At 32.5% G+C, this 22,025-nt stretch overlaps 1 protein-coding gene and 1 long non-coding RNA gene across 2 annotated transcripts; one reads left to right on the plus strand and one right to left on the minus strand.

The window, feature by feature from the left end:
• Positions 1 to 213: 213 nt before the first annotated feature.
• On the minus strand, positions 214 to 1,507 carry LOC112794455 (uncharacterized). Its single transcript, XR_003198879.2, has 4 exons — positions 1,160 to 1,507; positions 814 to 889; positions 686 to 731; positions 214 to 493 (listed from the first exon to the last, which is right to left on the minus strand). It is a non-coding gene; the product is annotated as an uncharacterized lncRNA (long non-coding RNA).
• Positions 1,508 to 18,382: 16,875 nt separating this feature from the next.
• Positions 18,383 to 21,824, plus strand: LOC112797681 (uncharacterized). The gene is made up of 2 exons (XM_029297640.2): positions 18,383 to 21,218; positions 21,302 to 21,824. The coding sequence occupies exons 1-2, from the start codon at positions 18,410 to 18,412 to the stop codon at positions 21,682 to 21,684; spliced, it is 3,192 nt and encodes a 1,063-aa protein (XP_029153473.2). The 5' UTR covers positions 18,383 to 18,409; the 3' UTR covers positions 21,685 to 21,824.
• Positions 21,825 to 22,025: the final 201 nt, after the last annotated feature.

Below are 22,025 nucleotides of genomic sequence, written 5' to 3' on the forward strand. Positions count from 1 at the left end.
ATTATTGTACATAATCACTACTAAATTCCCAAAGCTTAGGCATTTGGTAATTTTGTTCCAAAGAGAAGCTAAAATAGAGGCTTTGATAATAATTTCCTCAAGGCAATGGTGCACAAGGATGAAATGAAGTACAAGGTCAAAATCAAGATGCAATTATACGCAGTCATTAAAGGAGCAACTATCTAACATCTATAATTAATAGTCACGTTCACGTATCAAATTAATTGGAATTATCATTAAAACTGCATAGCAACAAAGAAAGGATAATTGGAATTAGAAAAAGAAACAAGCCTAAGATAATTTGATTTTGTTTTGATATTCAAAAGTAACTACTACAGGTTTAGGTGTAACAAACTGATAGAAACCTTATTGAATTATGTACATGATCCTTTGCGATATCAAGCTCGGCTTTAACTTTCTTGACATCAAATTTTTTATGTTGGCTGCTATCAAGCATAGCGACCTGTGCTAGACGAAGTAGGTTTGCACCAATCTGAAAATGAGTAGACAAAAAAATCATGGAATTATTTTTACTCTTAGCCAGCATATTCGTTGCAAGCATAGATGCAATAAAACAGTATCTTTGTGTATGCATCAGTTTATTGCCAGAAATTTTGGAGGAATTTGAAAGTTAAATAGAATGGAAAGTGGAAGCTAGTAAACTACTTGTCAGGGAACAACAAACCTGAATATGGTCATTAGGAAGTAAGACTTTCCGCGCATTTAGACATCTGCAGGTTGAAATATAACAGAATTCCAGATATAGCGAAAGTTAAATCCAAGGATATAACAAATTAATAATATTGGAATAACCTTTCAAGAAGTTCTTTTGAATCTTTTAAATTGCAAGACACTTGCAGGGTCAGAGCTAAAGATTCAGCTGCAACAACTGGACAACAAAATATATTTAAATGATTCCAATTTCTAAGAAGCAAAATAACAAACACATAAAGTGCATTATTACTAAATGCTTTTAAGAATTGAATATGGTTTACTAACTCTAATTGCTTAGTATGCATCTTATAGACAGCAGAGAGAACTCAAGAAGCAGAGAGAGAACTTAAGAAGAAACAATGCAAGATAGATTCCCATTATTAGCTCAAAATTCAAAATTACTAATACTAGTGAAATAGTTTAGTAAAACAATTTAGGGATTTACAGTAAAACTGTAGGATATTTTAATCCCGAAAGCTCCAGAATTTGCTGGCTATTGAATGAATGAAAGCCAAAGGCTTTTCTCTGTAGTCAGGAACTCAAGCAGACTTGCAAAGCAATTGGCACAACTTTTAATCACGGTGCCAATGCCATAAACGCACTTTGATATCATTTTCTTCAGCTATAATTTCTGGTGGAGAATTCATATTTTCACACACACGCATTCTGAATTCTGGAATATATGCTGCAACTTCAGCTAACCATGTCCCTAACTATTAAGTATTAATACCTGTTAGTGTTCATCTGCCAATTTTTTTTTTTTTGGCCATCTACACTATTCCTGTTGTAGCCCACTAGACATGTGATTACTCTCCTATGTTTAGTTTACAACTAGAACGAGATCCGCGCGATGCGCGGGAAAATAAATTAATGATAATATATAATAAATATTAAAAATTGTTATATTTTGTAGAAATATTAAATATGTGTAAATTGAATTTAAATTTAAAAGGTGTTTTATTTTAAATAATTTGTGATGAGTTTGGAAAACTCAGATTTATTTTGATGATAAACAAACATTATTGAAATGATTGATTGCAAAATTATTAATTTATGATTTCATATAATATGTGTTGATTAATAATTTTGCTATGCAGGTGTTTAATTGGGTCGAAAATAAAATTCTGGTGCAAGCCCGATATGCTTATAAACTTTCAGCCTTGATGTTAAAATGATCATAGTGGCTAAAACAATGTGTTGTTAATTGGGCCAGCAACTGTGATACAAGCCCAAATTAAAAGTCTTGGTACAAGACCAAAACTTGCTTGGTCCGAAATCAAAAGAAAATGGGCACAATACACTTCTTTAACTAAAACCCATTCCCTTAAACATGTTACAAGCTTCCAACGGAATCCACTTTTAGTGAAATTCAAATTTTCACTAAAGTAAATTGAATTCATGCATGGAAACTATGAGAGAGAAAGTGTGAATGACATGATTGATTGCATTGAAGATGCACGTTACTCAGTATAGAGGAAAAGCAACTCATTACATTTAATTTATTCTATTTCATTTAATTGCTTTCCTTTCAAACTCCATCTTCTCCCTCATTTCTTTCTTTCCTTCGGTCAATATCCAGGAAGCCATGGAAGCTATTTTAAGCTACCAAAAGAAAAGAAAAGCACGTCTCAAGACCATCATGATGATGGCAAGAAAACATAACAAAATAAAAGTATGCAGTGGTTGAGATTTTCACCAAAAATGGTAAGATTTGGTGAGGTAATCTCGAGCTCCTCATACCCAAAAAGAAAGAAGGAGATTCGGCCAGCAAGGAGGAGATCATTAGAGGATGGCTTGTCTCTGATTCTGCTCAACCACCACAGGAAGTAGCTAGAGTGGCGAAGTGATGGAAGAGGCAGAGATTGGAGCAGATGAAGTCATCATCATCATGAAGCATCAAGGGCCAGAAATCCATCTTGGAGAGCAAGCCAAGAATGGAGCGCTCGGATTGATGAAGAGTGATGACCAAGGAAGAACTATAAGTATTTGCATGTTAGGTTTTGCATGGTTACCTCTTCTCTCTCTTTGGCCAAACCGGTTATGTGGAAGGAAAAGAAGTTAAGCTTGGTTTTGGTTTCAACTGTGAAGGCTTCTCCTCTCTATAAAAGGGGTGAACAGTCACGGTTTGATTCAAGGAGTTAGAAGTAAGCAGTGAGAGTGCAAGACACAAAAGTCTCATAGCTACCTAAGCTTACAGATTTTCTTCTCCTTCAATGTATTCTATTTTGTAATTTTTCTGTTTAATTTTGTCATGTCTTGAGTCTCATGGAAAAAGGCAAACAAGTGAGGTTTGTATGAAAAAGCCATAGAGCGAAAAAAGGCAGAGAGTGCAAAATTAAAAGAAAAAGCCATAGATGTCCTTAGAGTTCCTTTGTACGTCTATGTTGTGTTTCATGATTCTATGGGAATCTCCTTGTAAGTTGGGTTAGCACTTTACAGTTTGTAATCTGGATGATTATAGTGAAATTCCATCATTGTTGTGATGGAGACTGGATGTAGGCTGCATTGCACTTAGCAGCTGAACCAGGATATATCTGGGTGTAATTTTCTCTCTCTACTACTCCATTTCTGTTTCTGCTGCACAGGAGTTAAAACCAAAAATATCTCGTGCCAAGTGACGAGACAAAAATAAAAGTCTCGTGGCTAGGGACGAGATAAAAATAGAAAAGTCTCCTCAAGGACCAGAAAGTGTAATCAAGCAAAAAGGGGGCTAAGATTCAACCCTCTATTGAGAACATGTGCAAAAGGGTACTATTGATATTCAATTTGTAAAATCTGAAGATCAACTTGCTGACATATTTACAAAACCCCTCTGTGAAGACAGATTTTATTCATTAAGAAAAAGTTTGGGAATGATTGATCTTGTTTCTATTGATAATTTGTGAAATTCTGATTCTGCCTAGTTTTGTCTCGTAGGAATGGACGAGATAAAAACAAGAATGATGGAAGGGATGTGATCAAGGGGGAGGCTGCGCAGACTTTAATTCTAGTGGGCCACACAAAATTTCCTTGACCCCACTCTGACCGTTTTGTTAGTTTTCCTCTATGAAGATCAAAATCTCTCTTTGTTGTCTTATCAAATCTTATTGGAAGTGGTTATTGTCAAATCAAATCTTTCTCTCCACTTAATCCCTTGATTCTAGGAAACCACCTTTCAATTAATTTCAAATAAAAGAGAAACCTCTTGGTTAATAACCGCGCCATAATGGTCCTTAACATCTCCACTATCTCTCTCCAATCAGTATTTAATGCCTCTCTAACCTCCCTCCACTTACCTCACCCTTCGGCCTTCTCTTCAACCTCCATCCCCATTCATCTTCTTCACATAATGAAAAAGAAAACTGTACCAAGGAAGAGTGAAAGAAATTCAGCTCTCTCAAAAACCCTCCACTCCCCAAACTCACACTCACATCCATATTCACTCCACTTCTTCATCTTTTCCCTCACCTCCCATCCAGCAACCCGAATCCATGAGGCGCAAGGTCATAGTGCAGAAATCCTCTGGAAGGAGGAAAAGTGAAAAGAATAAAGAACTCAGCGTTGAACAAGAGGAAGAATCGCATACCTCGCCGATTCCATCACCGCCACCTTCTTCATCAAAGAAAGCCACTCCCAGAAAGAGCTCTCAGAAGACCAAAGGTTTCGTGTTGCATGAGACAAGGGAACCCGCAAACCTTGAATCATTAGAATTCAAGAACAAATTTCACAAGCCACACTCACACTATGATCCATCAAGATTCACTACATGTGCATTCTATGAATTCCACCAAGAAGTCTTGGAAAAGAGGCATCTGTGTCTCTCATACTTGGTGAACCTTGATTCTCTGGCTGCCAAAGGGATCAATTTGCATCCTCTGTTTAAAAATCTCAAATGGTCCTCACTGCTCCTCATTCACAAAATGGTTTACTCAGGGTTGGTAAGGCAGTTTTATGCTAATCTACGTCTGATTGATGGTAGTCTCCACTCATATGTGAAACGTGTGCACATCACCCTGAACACTGAGACCATCGGCGCTGCACTTGGTTACACAGATGAAGGACCAAGAGTTTACATGTCTAACAAATGGGACTCACATGTTGGGTTTACATACAAGCAGGTTCTTCCTCATATCTGTGCAAATATGTCTGGACTAGACGGAACTATCCCTACTCACAAAGCCCTTGGACCAACCAACTCACTACTGCACCGAATCATAACTCATATCTTGACTCCACAGAGAGGTTCTCACAATAGGGTAACAGTATCTGATTCTCTCATCTTATTTGCTCTTGTTACTTTATCTCTTATTTCATTTGCCTACCTCATGATTAGACATATGTGGGAATCTGTAAAAAGTACCAAGAAGGGTAATTTACCTTATGGAATGTTTCTCACGTGTATTTTTGAGTACTTTAAGGTAGATTTCACAAATGAGGATGTAGAGAACAAAGTCTCTATGATCAAAGGAGGCGGAGCTACTAAAGGAACCAAGGGTAAGAAATCAATGCCAACGGATAGCGACTTTGAAAATCAGCCTGAATCCTCCAAAGCAACCGAATCAATGAGAGAAATTCTCACTGAATTCTCCAATATGTCTGAGCTAATGGTGCAATCTCATAGGGTGACTCGCAAGCTAGCCTATGAGAATGAAATGGCTTGGGGGAGATGTAAAGATAAAGTGGGTCTAATGCTGAAAAATTTAGAGAAGGATCTGGGCATAGATAGCGATGAAGGGGCTGAAGATTCTGATTTTAATCTTTCTGATGATTAATTACTGTTTTCTTTGATATTGGCACTGTTAAGCTCAATTTGATACTATGTTTTGTTAGGTCGGATACTGTTAGTACCATAACCTTGTGATACTCTGACACTTTTCGGGTTATATTTGACATATTCTGTTTTTTTTGTCAAGATCTGTTTTGCAGGAGCTCCTTTGATGACAAAAGGGGGAGAATAAGGGCTGAAAATTGAAACTGAAAAACAGGGGATGAAATTCTCCTTGAGAATTCATGATCACCCCTGTTAAAATGATACACTTGATGTTTGATAATGCATGGTTGATTATAACTGTGATGCATTTGTCTTTGATATCATGGCTGCCATTATTTGATGTTTATCTTGGTAAAATGTGTTACTATGTTCATAATACATTTGACTTACCTTGATAAAATGATTTATGTTGGATTTATTTTTGGCAGTTCCTTTAGTTCGTAATGATGAAAGTTGCTGTGTTTGGAAAGATTATATCATGCTTGAAAAATATTTTTCCTACCAAGATTGCTCTGATTTATTGGAAAATATTTTTTACCTACTTTGAACAGCAAGTCTTTTGTCAAAAACAGATTTTGATTGATTATGGTAAGTTTGAGCAGAAAATCAAATTATTGATAACAAATGAGTTTTGATTATCATCCAATTCTTCTCATAAATCAAGCATTCAACATTTCAAAATTAATATGTTGAATAACATTGTTACTTTAAACTTGATTAAAAAATTGTTACAGGTTAGTGCTTCCCTTGGTAAAAACAGCATATATTAAGGGGGAGCTATGTGACAATTAGAAAAGGAGAGAAATTCAAATTCAAAGGGAGTATTCTTTACTCAATCTTTAAATTTCTTTCTATTTCAATTTTAATAATGTTTGTCATCAAGGGGAGATTGATGAGTTTGGAAAACTCAAATTTATTTTGATGATGAACAAACATTATTGAAATGATTGATTGCAAAATTATTAATTATGATTTTCATATAACATGTGTTGATTAATAATTTTGCTATGCAGGTGTTTAATTGGGTCGAAAATAAAATTCTGGTGCAAGCCCAAATATGCTTATAAACTTTCAGCCTTGATGTTAAAATGATCATAGTGGCTGAAACAATGTGTAGTTAATTGGGCCAGCAACTGTGATACAAGCCCAAATTAAAAGTCATGGTACAAGACCAAAACTTGCTTGGTGCGAAATCAAAAGAAAATGGGCACAATGCACTTCTTTAACTAAAACCCATTCCCTTAAACATGTTACAAGCTTCCAACGGAATCCACTTTTAGTGAAATTCAAATTTTCACTAAAGTAAATTGAATACATGCATGGAAACTATGAGAGAGAAAGTGTGAATGACATGATTGATTGCATTGAAGATGCACGCTACTCAGTATAGAGGAAAAGCAACTCATTACATTTAATTTATTTTATTTCATTTAATTGCTTTCCTTTCAAACTCCATCTTCTCTCTCATTTCTTTTTTTCCTTCCGTCAATATCCAGGAAGCTATGGAAGCTACTTTAAGCTACCAAAAGGAAAGAAAAGCACGTCTCAAGACCATCATGATGATGACAAGAAAACATAACAAAATAAAAGTATGCAGTGGCTGAGATTTTCACCAAAAATGGTAAGATTTAGTGAGGTAATCTCGAGCTCCTCATACCCAAAAAGAAAGAAGGAGATTCGGCCAGCAGGAAGGAGATCCTTGGAGGATGGCTTGTCTCTGATTCTGCTCAACCACCATAGGAAGTAGCTAGAGTGGCGAAGTGATGGAAGAGGCAAAGATTGGAGCAGATGAATCATCATCATCATGAAGCATCAAGGGCCAGAAATCCATCTTAGAGAGCAAGCCAAGGATGGAGCGCTCGGATTGATGACGAGTGATGACCAAGGAAGAACTAGAGGTATTTGCATGTTAGGTTTTGCATGGGTTACCTCTTCTCTCTCTTTGGCCAAACCGGTTATGTGGAAGGAAAAGAAGTTAAGCTTGGTTTTGGTTTCAACTGTGAAGGCTTCTCCTCTCTATAAAAGGGGTGAACAGTCACGGTTTGATTCAAGAAGTTAGAAGTAAGCAGTGAGAGTGCAAGGCACAGAAGTCTCATAGCTACCTAAGCTTACAGATTTTCTTCTCCTTCAATGTATTCTATTTTGTAATTTTTCTGTTTAATTTTGTCATGTCTTGAGTCTCATGGAAAAAGGCAAACAAGTGAGGTTTGTATGAAAAAGCCATAGAGAGAAAAAAGGCAGAGAGTGCAAAATTAAAAGAAAAAGTCATAGATGTCCTTAGAGTTCCTTTGTACGTCTATGTTGTGTTTCATGATTCTGTGGGAATCTCCTTGTAAGTTGGGTTAGCACTTTACAGTTTGTAATTTGGATGATTATAGTGAAATTCCATCATTGTTGTGATGGAGACTAGATGTAGGCTGCATTGCACTTAACAGCTGAACCAGGATATATCTGGGTGTAATTTTCTCTCTCTACTACTCCATTTTTGTTTCTGCTGCACAGGAGCTAAAACCAAAAATATCTCGTGCCAAGTGATGAGACAAAAATAAAAGTCTCGTGGCTAGGGACGAGACAAAAACAGAAAACTCTCCTCAAAGACCAGAAAGTGTAATCAAGCAAAAAGGGGGCTAAGATTCAACCCCCTTCTCTTAGCCACTGTACAAAAAATTTGGATGTTGGAGTTGTATAAAGTGACATTTTTATTTGGTGGTTTGATTTTTGCATTTGTTTTAGTTGATGGACTTAGTCATCTTATGTGGCGCTCATCCTCCTTTTTTTTGTTGGTTGTTAGAGTTGGTGTTTTCTTCTTTTTGTCGTAGGTTCTTGCGAAGATATGTTCTTTATGAATTGTTGAGTTTGATGCACTTTTTAATGTGTTATTTGGTTCCATCTTTATATGTATGTTATTTTTTCGAAGATGTGTCTTGAATTTGTATAGTTTTCTTTCTCCTTAATCTCTTGATGGGGTGGTACTTCAATATCATTATTTTTCTGAAATGTCATTAGATTTGAAGCAGTTGTGCCCAATAAATTTTTTGCGTCGTCATCAAATAGTACAAAAGTTGTTGTAACACTTTGATCTAAAACCTTTAATTGAATTCTGAACCTAAAATAAGTATTGGGCTAGCAACTAATAATTTGATAGATAAGATTATGAAAAGTATATAGAGTTACCTTATTGTTGGATATTGTGTTGTTTGATTACATGTGCCACAAATGTAGTTGTTTCTTTTTTTTATATGCTTTCTTCTGACACTTTTTACATTTAACATAGTTCTATCCTAATTTGTCATCAATTTCGTTTATAGTTGCTAAAATTGTGAAGATCTTTTCCTATTCCAATATTTAATTTATGTTATCATTAGGTATATGGTATTTGAGTAAGTATGAATGTATGATGCATGTTGTGATTTTTTTTTGTCATACATGATCATCAGATTCTCATTGCATGGCCATTAGATCTTGGATAGTTATTCGATTTCTAATCGTTCTGCTCTGAAAGAATGATGCTCTATTGAATAAGTTTAAGATGTGCAGTTCGAAAATAATTTTTTTGTGCTAAATTTGATGTTATGTGAAGGAATAGTGATAAGAGACTTATATATGTAGTTTCAATGGTATGGAATTTAAATACTTATAACATAAAATTTATTATGATTAATAATATTATTATGATATTTGTAATATGGATGTTTATTACCTTTAGTGAGTTATTTATAAAAATTAATAAATTAATTGTTGCGGTTATAAATTTATTGTATTATTTATAATGGTAAGATATAATAAATATATGAATATGAATTTAATGTATTTGGAGGTTACAAATTTATTGGATTCTATTTTTTAGTTTTTTATTTGTATATTTTTTTTTACTAATTTAAAAATAATAGTCGATTTGGCAAGAATTGAGTGGTTGATTCTAAAGTTGTGCCAAATAATAATTATTCTAAAGTTGGCAATGCAATTGACGTAGTTAATGACCTAAACTTATGGAGTTGCGGTCAACATAATTATTGTAATAATTATATATTTAGATTTGTATCCATGCATGATGTATCTTATATGTACAAATATACGCAACAAAAGTTAAAAGTTAAACATTTTTAGTAAAAAAAAGAAAATAGTTAATTAGTGTTTTGAGGTAAACATGCATGCATGATGCATCTTATATACTACGAATGTATCTAATATGAAAATGTATATCTAATATCATATATTTTTTTTGTTTTGTTTTGATACTCTTTTAATAATTTTTTTTTAGTTTTCAAATATTCTTTTCAAAATTTATATTGGTAAAATAAAATAGAATTTATTTTTAATAATAAGTAAAAACTACAATAATAGTTCTTTGTACCTATTGTTACTTCTAAAAATTAAAATGATTAAATTTTTTTTTACCAAAAATATAGAGACTTGAATTCGCGACCAATATGGGAGACTATGCCATTTGAGGTATAACTCGTTAGCAAAAATTAAAATGATTATAATAAACATAATTATAATAATAAAATATAATTTTTATTTTTTAAACTTTTAATTTATAAATTAATTGTTGCGGTTATAAATTTATTGTATTGTTTATAACGGTAAGATATAATAAATATAAGAATATGAATTCAATATATTTGGAGGTTATAAATTTATTGGATTCTATTTTATAATTTTTTATTTGTATATTTTAATTTTTTGTTGACTTGAAATAATAGTTAATTTGGCAAGAATTGAGTGGTTAATTCTAAAGTTGTGCCAAGTAAAAAATATTATATAATATTAAACACCAAAGGAGCCAAAAAGATAATATTAAAAATAGATAGATGCCCCAGCAAAAAAGATAAAAAAAAAATTAAGAATAGATAGATATTCCAGCAAAAAAATAGAAAAAATTTTGAAAATTAAGATTAAACACCAAAAAAGCCATCTCGTATCATATAATATCATATCATATAGCAGCCACTTCCCAAATCCTACTTCAAACGAACATCATTTTTTTTTTAAATTTTTTTCCAAATTAACTTAAACCACTTGTGTATTGTGCATGTCTATAGTCATAATCCTCGGAATTTCACAGTTCACACACAATCATTAAAACAAAAAGTATAATTCTCCCTACAATCATGCGTATTTGACAACAAACATTACGAGAAAAAAGCCCTAGAAATTTGAAATTGAAGTGAGAAGACTGTTGTACCTTGATGGAAGATGGAACGAGAAGGTGAGAGGGACGAGCGGGTCCAATAGTCTTGAGGATAACTTCAACCTTTTTAACATTAGGGTTTGAATCTTCTACAATGTTATGCCGATCCATTTTCTTCTCCCTGTAATAGTTAACTCTCTCTCTCTCTCTCTGTGGCAACTCAAAACAGCACGTGAACGAACTTCGATGGAGGATGCAGACGTGTATTTTTAGATGTTTATTTTTTTTGGTATTTGCAGTCTTAGATGTTACGTCAGATCACATCATGCAAAGCAAGCTCGTCTCAATAGCCCAACTTCGCAGTCATTGTTCTGCTTTATGTACTTCTTCATCAGTAAGAAAATTAAAATTCGATCAAACCAAAACTAAAATTAACAATTAAGTAGTAATAAACAATCACAAAATTAACAATAGCAAGGAGTGGACCAAAATCAAAATTTGATGGAACCAAAATCAAAATTAAGAAGAGAAAAACTCTAAATTCGGTAATTTGATAACAGCAAATTATAAGAAATGAATCGAAATAAAATTTTCATGAAATTATTAGAAAGAAATAAGCAATAAAGAGCATCGAGTCAATTATCAAAGCCTCATAAAAGATGAAATGCTAGAAAAAATAATTAAGAGTGAATACAAAATCGAAATAAAAAATATTATTGAGAGGGGATGTAATTAGAATAATTAGCATATTGTATATAACAATCATTCAAGTAATTAGAATAAGAGGATGTGAATTTAGTTACAAATCTAAAAGTGAGAAGTTAGAACGCAAATTGAGAAATAGAGGAGGCAAAAGCACGTTAATGGATAAGGAGAAGATAGCAGAGCAAAAGCTCGAGGAAGGAGGAGAAGCTCGTATATATGGAGAAAATCTTGACGAAGGAGGAAAAGCTCAAATTAAAGGACCAAAAATGCCATTTCTGCGACAGCAAACTCGGTGGAACTTTGCGTCTTGGGATGGAATTTTAGATCTGAGAAGTTGGGACTTCCTTTCTCTTTTTAATAGTATGATTACAAAGCGGTTTCAAACCAGAATCACCGGCAACTAGGGGTGGCAAGCGGGGAAGCCCGCCCCGCCCCGCTAGAAGCCCGCCCTTTGGCGGGCTGGCCCGCCCCGCCCCGCCTAGTGAGGCGGTCCTAGAATCCTAGCCCGCCCCGCCTAACTGCGGGCTGGCGGGCTAGCGGGCTAAGCCCGCCAAAGCTCCTCTTTTTTTTTTACTATTAACTACTAAGTAATTATATAATTTTACAATCATATTAATAAATTTATAATTTCTAATGGCATAAAAAATTATATTTTTTATATTCACAAACATTAAAGTCTTTGTAATTATAAATATCTAATAAATATAATTATAAACCAAATTTTCATTCAAAATATAAGTATAAATATTCTCTCCAAAGCAAAATAAATATAATCCAAAACATAATTATAAATATTGTCTCTAAAATAACATAAACATAATTCAAAACACTCAATTTTTATCTTCATACTCTTGTAAGTTAGGTTGGGGGAAGTTAAGTTTTGGCAAAAAAATTGCAAAAATACCCCCTCACTAATAAAAACCTTAGCCCGGCGGGGAAGCCCGCCCCGCCCCGCCAAAGCCCGCCAAAACCAGCGGTTTAAGCGGTGCGGGTTAGGCGGGCTTTTGCTTTTCGGCGGTCCCGATTTTCCAGCCCAGCCCGCCTTTTTTGGCGGGTTACGCGGGCCGGCCCGGCGGGTTTAGGCCCGTTTGCCACCCCTACTGGCAACCACAATTGAAAAAGAGATGGAATACTGCCATCATATAAACTGCCTTAATTAATGGATATTACGACATTTTCATACAACTGCCATAATATTAATGCCATTTTATACTTCTTTTTTTGTAGTGAAATATCTAAATTTAATTCACTTCCATTTCATTCGATATCTTGATATGTTTGTTGAGTGATTTTAGATTCATAAGGTAAGTATTGGATGGAAAGAATGAAGAGAAAAGCATGCAAAGTAGAGAATTCATGGAAAAATAAGGATTTGGAGTGCTTAAAGCGACGCGCACGCGTGAAGAGGAGGTCGTCCAGGTGACGCGTACACGTGACATGACACGTACCCGTGAGAAAGAAAAAGCCAGATGACGCGTACATGTGACCCATGCGTATGCGTCACAATCAGCACGTGACCTCATTAAAGTGAAAACGCTGGGGTAATTTCTGAGCTTTCCAGATCCAAATCCAACTCATTTCTAAGGCTATTTCATGTAGAATTCAAGATGAGTCAAGGGAGACCAATTAGATTAGGTTAGAAATCATGTAGGGTAGTTTTTTAGAGAGAGAAACTCCATCTTCTCTCTAGAATTAGGGTTTTAGGTTAATTGCATCTTAAATCTAAGGTTGAATTCTTGCTTTCATCTTATTTTCTTTACAATTTTTTGTTCTTATATCTTTGTTCTCCTTAGTTTTCTTGTTGATTCCCGCTTTGAGCCTTTTTTATGTTTATGAGCACTGTTGTTGATTTCATCTTTCTTTAATGCAATTTGATGTTTGATGTTCTTTTATTGTTGATTTGAGTTGTTATTGTTAATTTCTTGCATTGGGTAGTTGTAGAATTTATATTTCTTGCAATTTTATCATGCTTTCTTTTTATGCCTTTCAAATGTTTGACAAAATGCTTGGTTCGATGTTAGAGTAGCTTTTTTGTATTCTTGACTTGGGAAGAGAAATTAGGCAATCTTGAGTCATTGATAACCAATTTAGATTGGTGATCTAGAGTTATTAGTTAATATTATTTCCATTGACTTTAATCTTTTGCTAATCCAATTAGTAAGTTGATTAAGACTTTTGGATTGAGATTAACTAATCTTATTTGACTTTCTCTTGTGTGAAGATAACATTATACCTTCTTCCAATGTTGGAGATGACTAAATAAGATTAGCTCTTATTAATCATTATATGATAACTAATGACTAGGATAGAAAGCCTAAATTCTCAATCATTGCCATGAATGTCTTTCTTTATTACTTGCTTCATTTAGTTGTTTGCTTTATTTTTCGTGTCATTTATATTCTTGCCTCCTTATTTGCAAACCACTCCTTGGATGCTATAATCAATAATGTACACACCTCACTGCAATTTTTTTGAGAGACGACCCGAGATCTAATACTCTTGATTATTTTACATTCGTGACAAACAAAATTAAACTTTATTAATTTAAGGATCAATTATCGATTTAGACTATGCTTACAACAAAATTATTTTATTAAATTCCAAACTGGTATAAATCCTCGCGTCAAGAACTCATGTGAATTTTTACCCATTATAAAAATGATAAATATATTTTCAAAGGTATTAATTCTCAAAAAAATACTCGAAAGCAATTACAACAAAAGAGGTATTTTTTTTTTTTTACATTACCTGGCCTCTTCTTGTCGCACTTATCTTTCACCCTTGATAATTATATTACCTGGTACCAATAAGAGTTTGTCAAAAAAAAAAATTTCTAGATGATTATTTTATATAATCAAGAGATATACGTAAACGACTTTCTTTAACTACTAATAATCATCAAAAATATTTTTGAACATTTTCTGTAATAATTAATTTTTTTTATCTTTCTAGTAAAAGGCAAAGACAGAAAAAGCACAAATTTTTTATTTCACTATTTGTGCACTGAGTGCTGTCTCAACTACTCAAATAATTTAACAGGACTTATATATCTTTGTCTTGAAAAAAGGAATAAATATTTGATTTTCATTCTTTTAGTTACATTAAAATTTTATTTTTCTTGTATGAAGATTTATTATTATATAATTTTTGTTAGAGATATAATCATTTATTTGTCTCTTTTTATCAGCTCGAATTTAAAAAAAAAATGTTTCATGACATAATATACAAAATATCACATAAATCTAAAAAAAAATCCGTATGAAAAATATATTAAAAATATAATCATATATATATATATATATTCTTTTATATTTACTTAAATTTAAAAAAAAAAGTAATTTATAATTTAATTGACAATTTTTCCTTTCCTCTTCGTGCGTAACTAACCCTTTTATTTTGGGGGGTCATAATATATATATGTTTTCATCACCATATGTCTTAAGGAATTTCCTCAAAGAACTTTTACAAGGAACTAGTGAATGTTTCTAAAACGCATTTATAATGTATTTTAAAAATTTTATAGCTAATTTTTTCTCAAATTATCATTTAGGCTTTTTCATGTATTGTGTTCCATATAGTATCTACATACAGTCCATATAATGTTCATAAGTGAGATGTTTTTCATGTAAGGACAAACAACTAACTATAAAATACTTTTCATGTCTAAAGCGAAAGCATGCAATAAATTATCATACCACAATAATGAGATACTTACATCAACTTTATTTTGGTACATCTTTATTTTTTTATGTTATTCTACTTCTTAACTTTCAAGTTAAATATTAAAAAAAAAACTTACATAAAAAATATACAAGTTTTTTGCTTTTGAGTTCAGACGTTTTATTGTAGATTTTGTTAGACCTTGAGAGTTTTCGACTATTAAAATCATTTTAGAAAAGAACAAAATAAAAAAATATAAGATAAAAATATATTATATCTAACTTAAAATTTTAAGATATTAAGTTAATAAATTTTTTTATTTTTTTACTTTTTTTTATTTTCTCTTATGTGAGACTAATTTCATATACTCTTTACACTTACAAATTGCAACATTAATAACAAACTTTATTTCCTTTATCTTTCATTAGTCTTTATAGAAGTTTATTGGCTCTGATGAACTTTTCTTTTCTACTTTATTTTCATTCCGGTCATTATTACATTTTGAATTGAATGTATGTGTTTCACGAATTCAGGGGCATGCTTGGAAAGAGAGTTTGTGAAAAAAAGATAATTTTTCAGTTTTTAAAATAAAAGTTATCAAAGCACTGTTAGGATGATTTTCTTTGTGAGAATAATTTTAAAATTCAAATATTGTGTGTTAGAGATTTCTATCTTTTGAAAACAAGCTAAAGTGAGAACGCGGAACAGTAGGTTGTTGTGGGCTAGAGTTCATAAACAAACTTTCACAAAGATAAAGTTCAATTCATCACTATAAAAAAATGCTGAATGTCGCTGAATTTTTTGTCAGATTAGATTTATCTTGCATATTAATAGCAGATTTATTAGTAACAGAAAAATGAAATTCACCAACTCAAAAATTTATTGACAGATTAACTTTTTCGATGATAAATAAAAAGAGAATTAATTAAATTTTATTTTTTCATAACTTTTAAATTATCACATATTTCTTTTCTTTCATGAAGGTACATTATATATTTATTTTTTTAGTTTATCTTTTTTTTTGTATTTTTCATGGTAAAAGGTAATATATGTGTGGGGTATATAACAAATATTATTTGAAAGAAAAGATAAAGAGAATTAACTTTGAAAAAAAAAATTATTATGTCAAAACTCTTTATTTCTATTTTGTAATCATTAGTTTAAGAGGTTTTTTTTATTAAGTTAAGTGAGCATTTAGTATTGAGAGTTTAGATTGTAAACTTAACCAAAACAAACTTGATAAGAGCTTGAGTTCGTCCTGGATAGAATTAGGAAGAATTCTAAAAAATTGATGTTTGTATTCTTTGATAAAGATAGTGAAAAGTCTACCATAATTATGGTGGATATTACTTATTAGATGTAAATCACATTACACAAAGTGATTAAATTAAAATACATGAATGTATTATATTCTTTTTTTATTTTGTTTTATTTCATTTGTTATGATATAAAATTAAATTATTCCCTCCATTATCGATATCACAGACACAACAATAACAAAATTATAAAATATGTTTTTAATGTTCAAATTTAAAAAATATAAAAAACGATCATAAATTCAACTCTTCTTTTCTACACCATTAAAAACTTTAATTTTAGACTAGATTCAGTTATACCAATTATCCTACCTTCTCTTTCAAAAAACCCAACTCAACATGGTCACATATGAATACTAATACGCAAAGCAGACAAGTTAAAGATAGGTTGAGACTTGAGAGATCAAAGTCTAAAAGGTACTTAGAATATATGGCCCTCAACAAAGCAGGCACATGCATATGTATGTAATATGCATGTGAAGGCAAATTAAAGAAAGCCACCTATATATTACTCACACAAATTAAAGTCGTAATAAAAGAGATAGAAATAAATATCATCAGTAAATGAGCTATAACTCAAATAATAAAGTCTCTAAAAATTTTGAATTTTTGCATCTAAGAGTCACACATTGGAGATAATTAAATATTTATTTTAAACTTTGAAAATAAGTAGTAATTCCATCATAAGTCTAATAAAAGAATAATGTGGTATAACCTAAAATTTTTTTATTTATTTTTGAAATATCATTTCTAACCACAAGATCCTACGTACTCTTTGACTCTTTCAATTTTGTTGATTACACATGGTTTCAACTCTTCTCTTTTGCTAATAATTGAATTCGTGTCATCTCTTTTACATAAAAATCCACATTAATATTATCTACCACTGCTTAGTAATGACATTTGTTTACACGGCGTGACAATTCAAAGTAATGGAGACTCAAATCAAGGTAATGTAAATTGTGAAACACGTGGCTTTATTTGAGAAGAAATGGAGAAAAAACTAAACTATATATATATATATATATATATATATATATATATATATATATATATATATATATATATATATACTTGACGGAAATTCTTAACATCAAAAATAAAAATACATTAATATTAATTTTAAAATTTATTGGACATAAATAAATCATGAGGAGAAAAATTAATAAAAAGAATGTATTTTAATAGAAATAAACATTGCAACTTGCTTTTGGGATTGTTTAGTTAATTAAGGTGTGTTTGCTTGTTTAGTTTAGAAGAAATTTGGAAGGTTTTAAAACGTTAAATATTCTTCCCGAGATTTAACATTCAGAAAGCAAGAGTTTTAGACATTTTTATTTATCTGCAAACTCCACATTTTCAAAATTTTCCACATAAAAAAATTTTCAACCAATTTTAACTTAATTTACATCTTTATTCCAATAAATGACTACATTCCTATTTATTATTATTTACCATTTTATCTCAAATATTTTGGTAAATGATAAAATTATAAAAGTATATAAAAAAATTTTCAAATTTCTGTTATTTATTTTAAACTCGTAAAAAGAAATTAAGATCTTAATCTTCTATTTTTTTTTTGAGATATGTTATTTGTACACTAAAATTAGTCTCTAAAATCAGTCACCAATGTATTTGTATATAAATACATGTATAATTTAATTTATTTTCATAATGTATTTATATTCCAATATATATTTTATACTAATAACTGACTTTTTATGACTGATTTTAGTATACACGTAATATAACCCTTCTTTGTTTTGTAAATCATCATGAGCACACTCTTCAATTCATACAAAAATGCTAAAGTGATATGTATATTATGAACAACGAAGCAGCCACGACATTTGAAGAAAGAGAATATGTTGTGAACTGAAGGGCGTATTTACCACATGTGGTGAAGAAAGTCCATCATGTCTTTATTAGTAAAGAATAGTTCATAAATGTGGATATCCTTTGTGCATGAATTTCCAATAGTGAATCGTAAACTATTCACGTGCCATGCACTCGGTATATATATTGACACGAATTCTACATCATTCACCACCATATATAAACACAAAAATAATCCATCTACTAAGATAACATAAGAATATATATCTTTTATTATCCTTTGAAGTTTGAACCATGCCACCAATTATGTCGGGAAAAATTATTGTCTTAATATTGCTTTGTGTGTTTATAGTAAAAGTGTCTTCATCAAGTGAAGCAAATGCACTCTTAAAATGGAAGGCCAGCCTTGAGAAGCAAAGCCAAGTTATGTTATCATCTTGGAAGAACAGGACAAGTCCATGCAAATGGAAAGGAATTCAATGTGACAAATCAAAATCCATCACAACCATCAATCTTGAAAACTTTGGACTCAAAGGTACACTTCACAGTCTTAGCTTCTCTTCATTTCCCAACCTCATTTCCATAAACATATACAACAACTTGTTCCATGGAACCATTCCCTCACACATTGGAAACATGTCAAAAGTCAACACTTTGAACTTTTCTTTAAATCATTTTGAGGGTTCTATCCCTAAGGAATTGTGGACATTGAGGAGTTTACAAAAGCTTGATCTTTCATTGTGTTATCATCTAAGTGGACCTATCCCTTCTTCCATTGAAAACTTGGCCAACTTGACATATCTAGACTTAGGAGAAAACAATCTTTCTAGCCACATTCCTCCTGAGATTGGGAAACTAAGAAACCTTTTGTTTCTTGGTATTGCTGAGAATAACCTTGTTGGTTCCATTCCCCATGAAATTGGCATTTTAACAAATCTTGAGTATCTTGATTTGTCAGGAAATGTTCTCTCTGGTAATATCCCTTCTACAATTAGTAACATGACCAATTTGCATGAAGTTTCAATTTCTAATAACACCCTCAATGGTACAATCCCTTCCTCCATTGGGAGCATGTCTAACTTGACATTGCTATGGCTTGATGGCAATAAACTTTCTGGATCCATCCCTGCATCCATAGGAAACTTGTCTAATCTCTATTCGCTTCAACTCGATTCGAATAGCCTCACCGGATCCATTCCTTCCACAATTGGAAACATGACAAGTCTTGTTGAGATTTTTCTCCGCTTTAACAATCTTTCAGGACACATTCCTGCCTCTGTTGGCAATTTGATCAACTTGGAATCCTTATATCTCCAAGGAAACAATCTCTCTGGATATATTCCTGACTCAATTGGAAAGTTGAAAAGGCTCTCCATTCTTGAACTGTCCTTTAACAAACTCACTGGCACCATTCCACACTCAATTAACAACATTACCAACATGATTGACTTTCTAGTAGCCTCAAATAATCTCACTGGTCAATTGCCACCTCACATTTGCTTAGGTGGTTCATTGAAGTTCTTCAATGTTGATCACAACCATTTCACTGGTCCAGTACCAAGTACCTTAAAGAACTGCTCAAGTCTTGTTAGAATAAGGTTAGAGCAGAACCATTTGAAGGGAGACATATCACAAGATTTTGGCATTTATCCTAATTTGGTGCATATTGACCTGAGTGACAACAAATTTTATGGTCAAATTTCACCAAACTGGGGGAAGAGCCATAATCTTCAGAACTTGTTGATGTCCAATAATAATATTTCTGGTGCTATACCAATACAAATTGTTGAGGCTACCAATCTAGGAAGGCTTCATCTTTCTTCTAATCATTTGAGTGGAAAGATTCCAAATGAAATAAGAAATATGAGAAGCCTGTTTGAACTCAAGATCAGCAACAATCATCTTTCAGGAAACATTCCATCAGATATAGGATCATTGCATGGTCTTCAAATCTTGCACCTAGCAGGAAATGAATTGAGTGGCAACATACCAAGACAAGTTGTGCAGTTACCCAACTTGTTGGAATTGAATTTGAGCAACAACAAACTAGAGGGAAGTATCCCGTCTGATTTTCAATCACTGCAAACTCTTTACTCTCTTGATCTTAGCTGCAATTTGTTGAATGGACCAATACCAAAAGTACTTGGAGAGTTGAAGGAATTGCGATTATTGAACCTTTCACACAACAATCTTTCTGGGACAGTTCCATCAAGCTTTGATGCCATGTCAAGCTTGATTTCTGTCAACATATCATACAATCAACTAGAAGGCCCTCTTCCAAACAATAAAGCCTTTCTTAGTTCTTCAATTGAATCATTGAAAAATAACAAAGGCTTGTGTGGTAATGTCTCTGGCTTGGTGCCATGTCCAAGCAATCTTATCAGCAAAAATCACAAGGTCATGTTATTGGTATTACTTCTTTTCTTTGGAGTACTAGTACTTGTGCTTTTTGTGGTGGCTATTTCTGTATATATTCTTTGTAGAAAAGCAAGAAAGAAAACAGGCACAAATCAAGAAACACAGCCAAAAGAACTTTTTTCCATATGGAGCCATGATGGGAAAATGGCATTTGAAACTATCATTGAAGCCACCAACAATTTTGATGACAAATATATCATTGGAATTGGAGGGCAAGGATCTGTTTACAGGGCTGAGTTGCCTTCAGGTATGGTTGTTGCTGTGAAGAAGCTTCATACAGAAACATCCAACTTGAAATCATTTGAAAATGAGATCCAATCATTGACAGAAATCAGGCACCGAAACATCATAAAGCTGTATGGTTTTTGCCAGCACTCGCGGTTCTCATTTCTGGTTTATAAGTTCTTGGAAGGTGGAAGCTTGGATCAAGTACTAAGAGATGAAACACATGCAACTCTGTTTGATTGGAAAAAGAGGGTGAATGTGGTTAAAGGAGTCGCAAATGCTTTGTCATACATGCATCATGATTGCATACCCCCTATTATTCATCGCGACATATCAAGCAAGAATGTTCTTCTAGATTCAGACTATGAAGCTCATGTATCTGATTTTGGAACAGCCAAGTTCTTGAAACCTGGATCAAGTTGGACAACACTTGCAGTAACCTTTGGCTATGCAGCTCCAGGTAACTAATTTATAAAAATAATTAAGCATATAAATACATTGCTTTATTATGAATAACTTGAAAATCTGAATGATTAAATGTAGAGCTAGCTCAGACAATGGAAGTGACAGAGAAATGTGATGTATATAGCTTTGGAGTGCTTTGTTTGGAGATTCTTATGGGAAAGCATCCTGGGGATCTGATAAGTTCATTGTTGTCACCATCAACAGCATTAATCAGTTGCAATTTGTTATTGGTTGAAGTCATAGATCAGAGACCTCCACATCCTGAAGAATTAATGGTTGGTGATATCATGAAGATCATAAAGTTGGCACTGAATTGCTTGAGCCACAATCCACAATCTCGACCAAGTATGCATCAAGTGTCCAAAGAGCTTATGATGGGAAAATTGCCTTTTGCTAATCACCAGTTTCCTATCATCAGAATTGGACAGCTCAATGAAGAATGGCAAACTCCACTTATATGATTCATCTCAGCATCCCTTTCTTATCTTTTTTTATTTAATTAGATTGGTGTGTTTTGTTAAAGATAAGTGTGTTGTGATGTTTTTGTGGCTACCAAAGGAGGTAGATAAGTTTGTTGTGTTAATGCATGAATAAAAGTAGAGTCATATGTTGCACTAATAGAAGAATTAGTCCAATACCAAAAAAAGCTTACTTTCATATTAGTCAACAAAGAAGAGAAAAACAATCTATGAATGGATTCAAACTCAGCTATCGATTTGCCCCCCCTAAATTACGTGAAAATTGAAACTTTTTTTGTTAATTAAGAATTCAAGCTATTATACTAGTGCACGCATTAATCATT

The sequence above is a fragment of the Arachis hypogaea genome, chromosome 4, assembly GCF_003086295.3.
Source record: "Arachis hypogaea cultivar Tifrunner chromosome 4, arahy.Tifrunner.gnm2.J5K5, whole genome shotgun sequence".
Classification (NCBI taxonomy): Eukaryota; Viridiplantae; Streptophyta; class Magnoliopsida; order Fabales; family Fabaceae; genus Arachis; species Arachis hypogaea.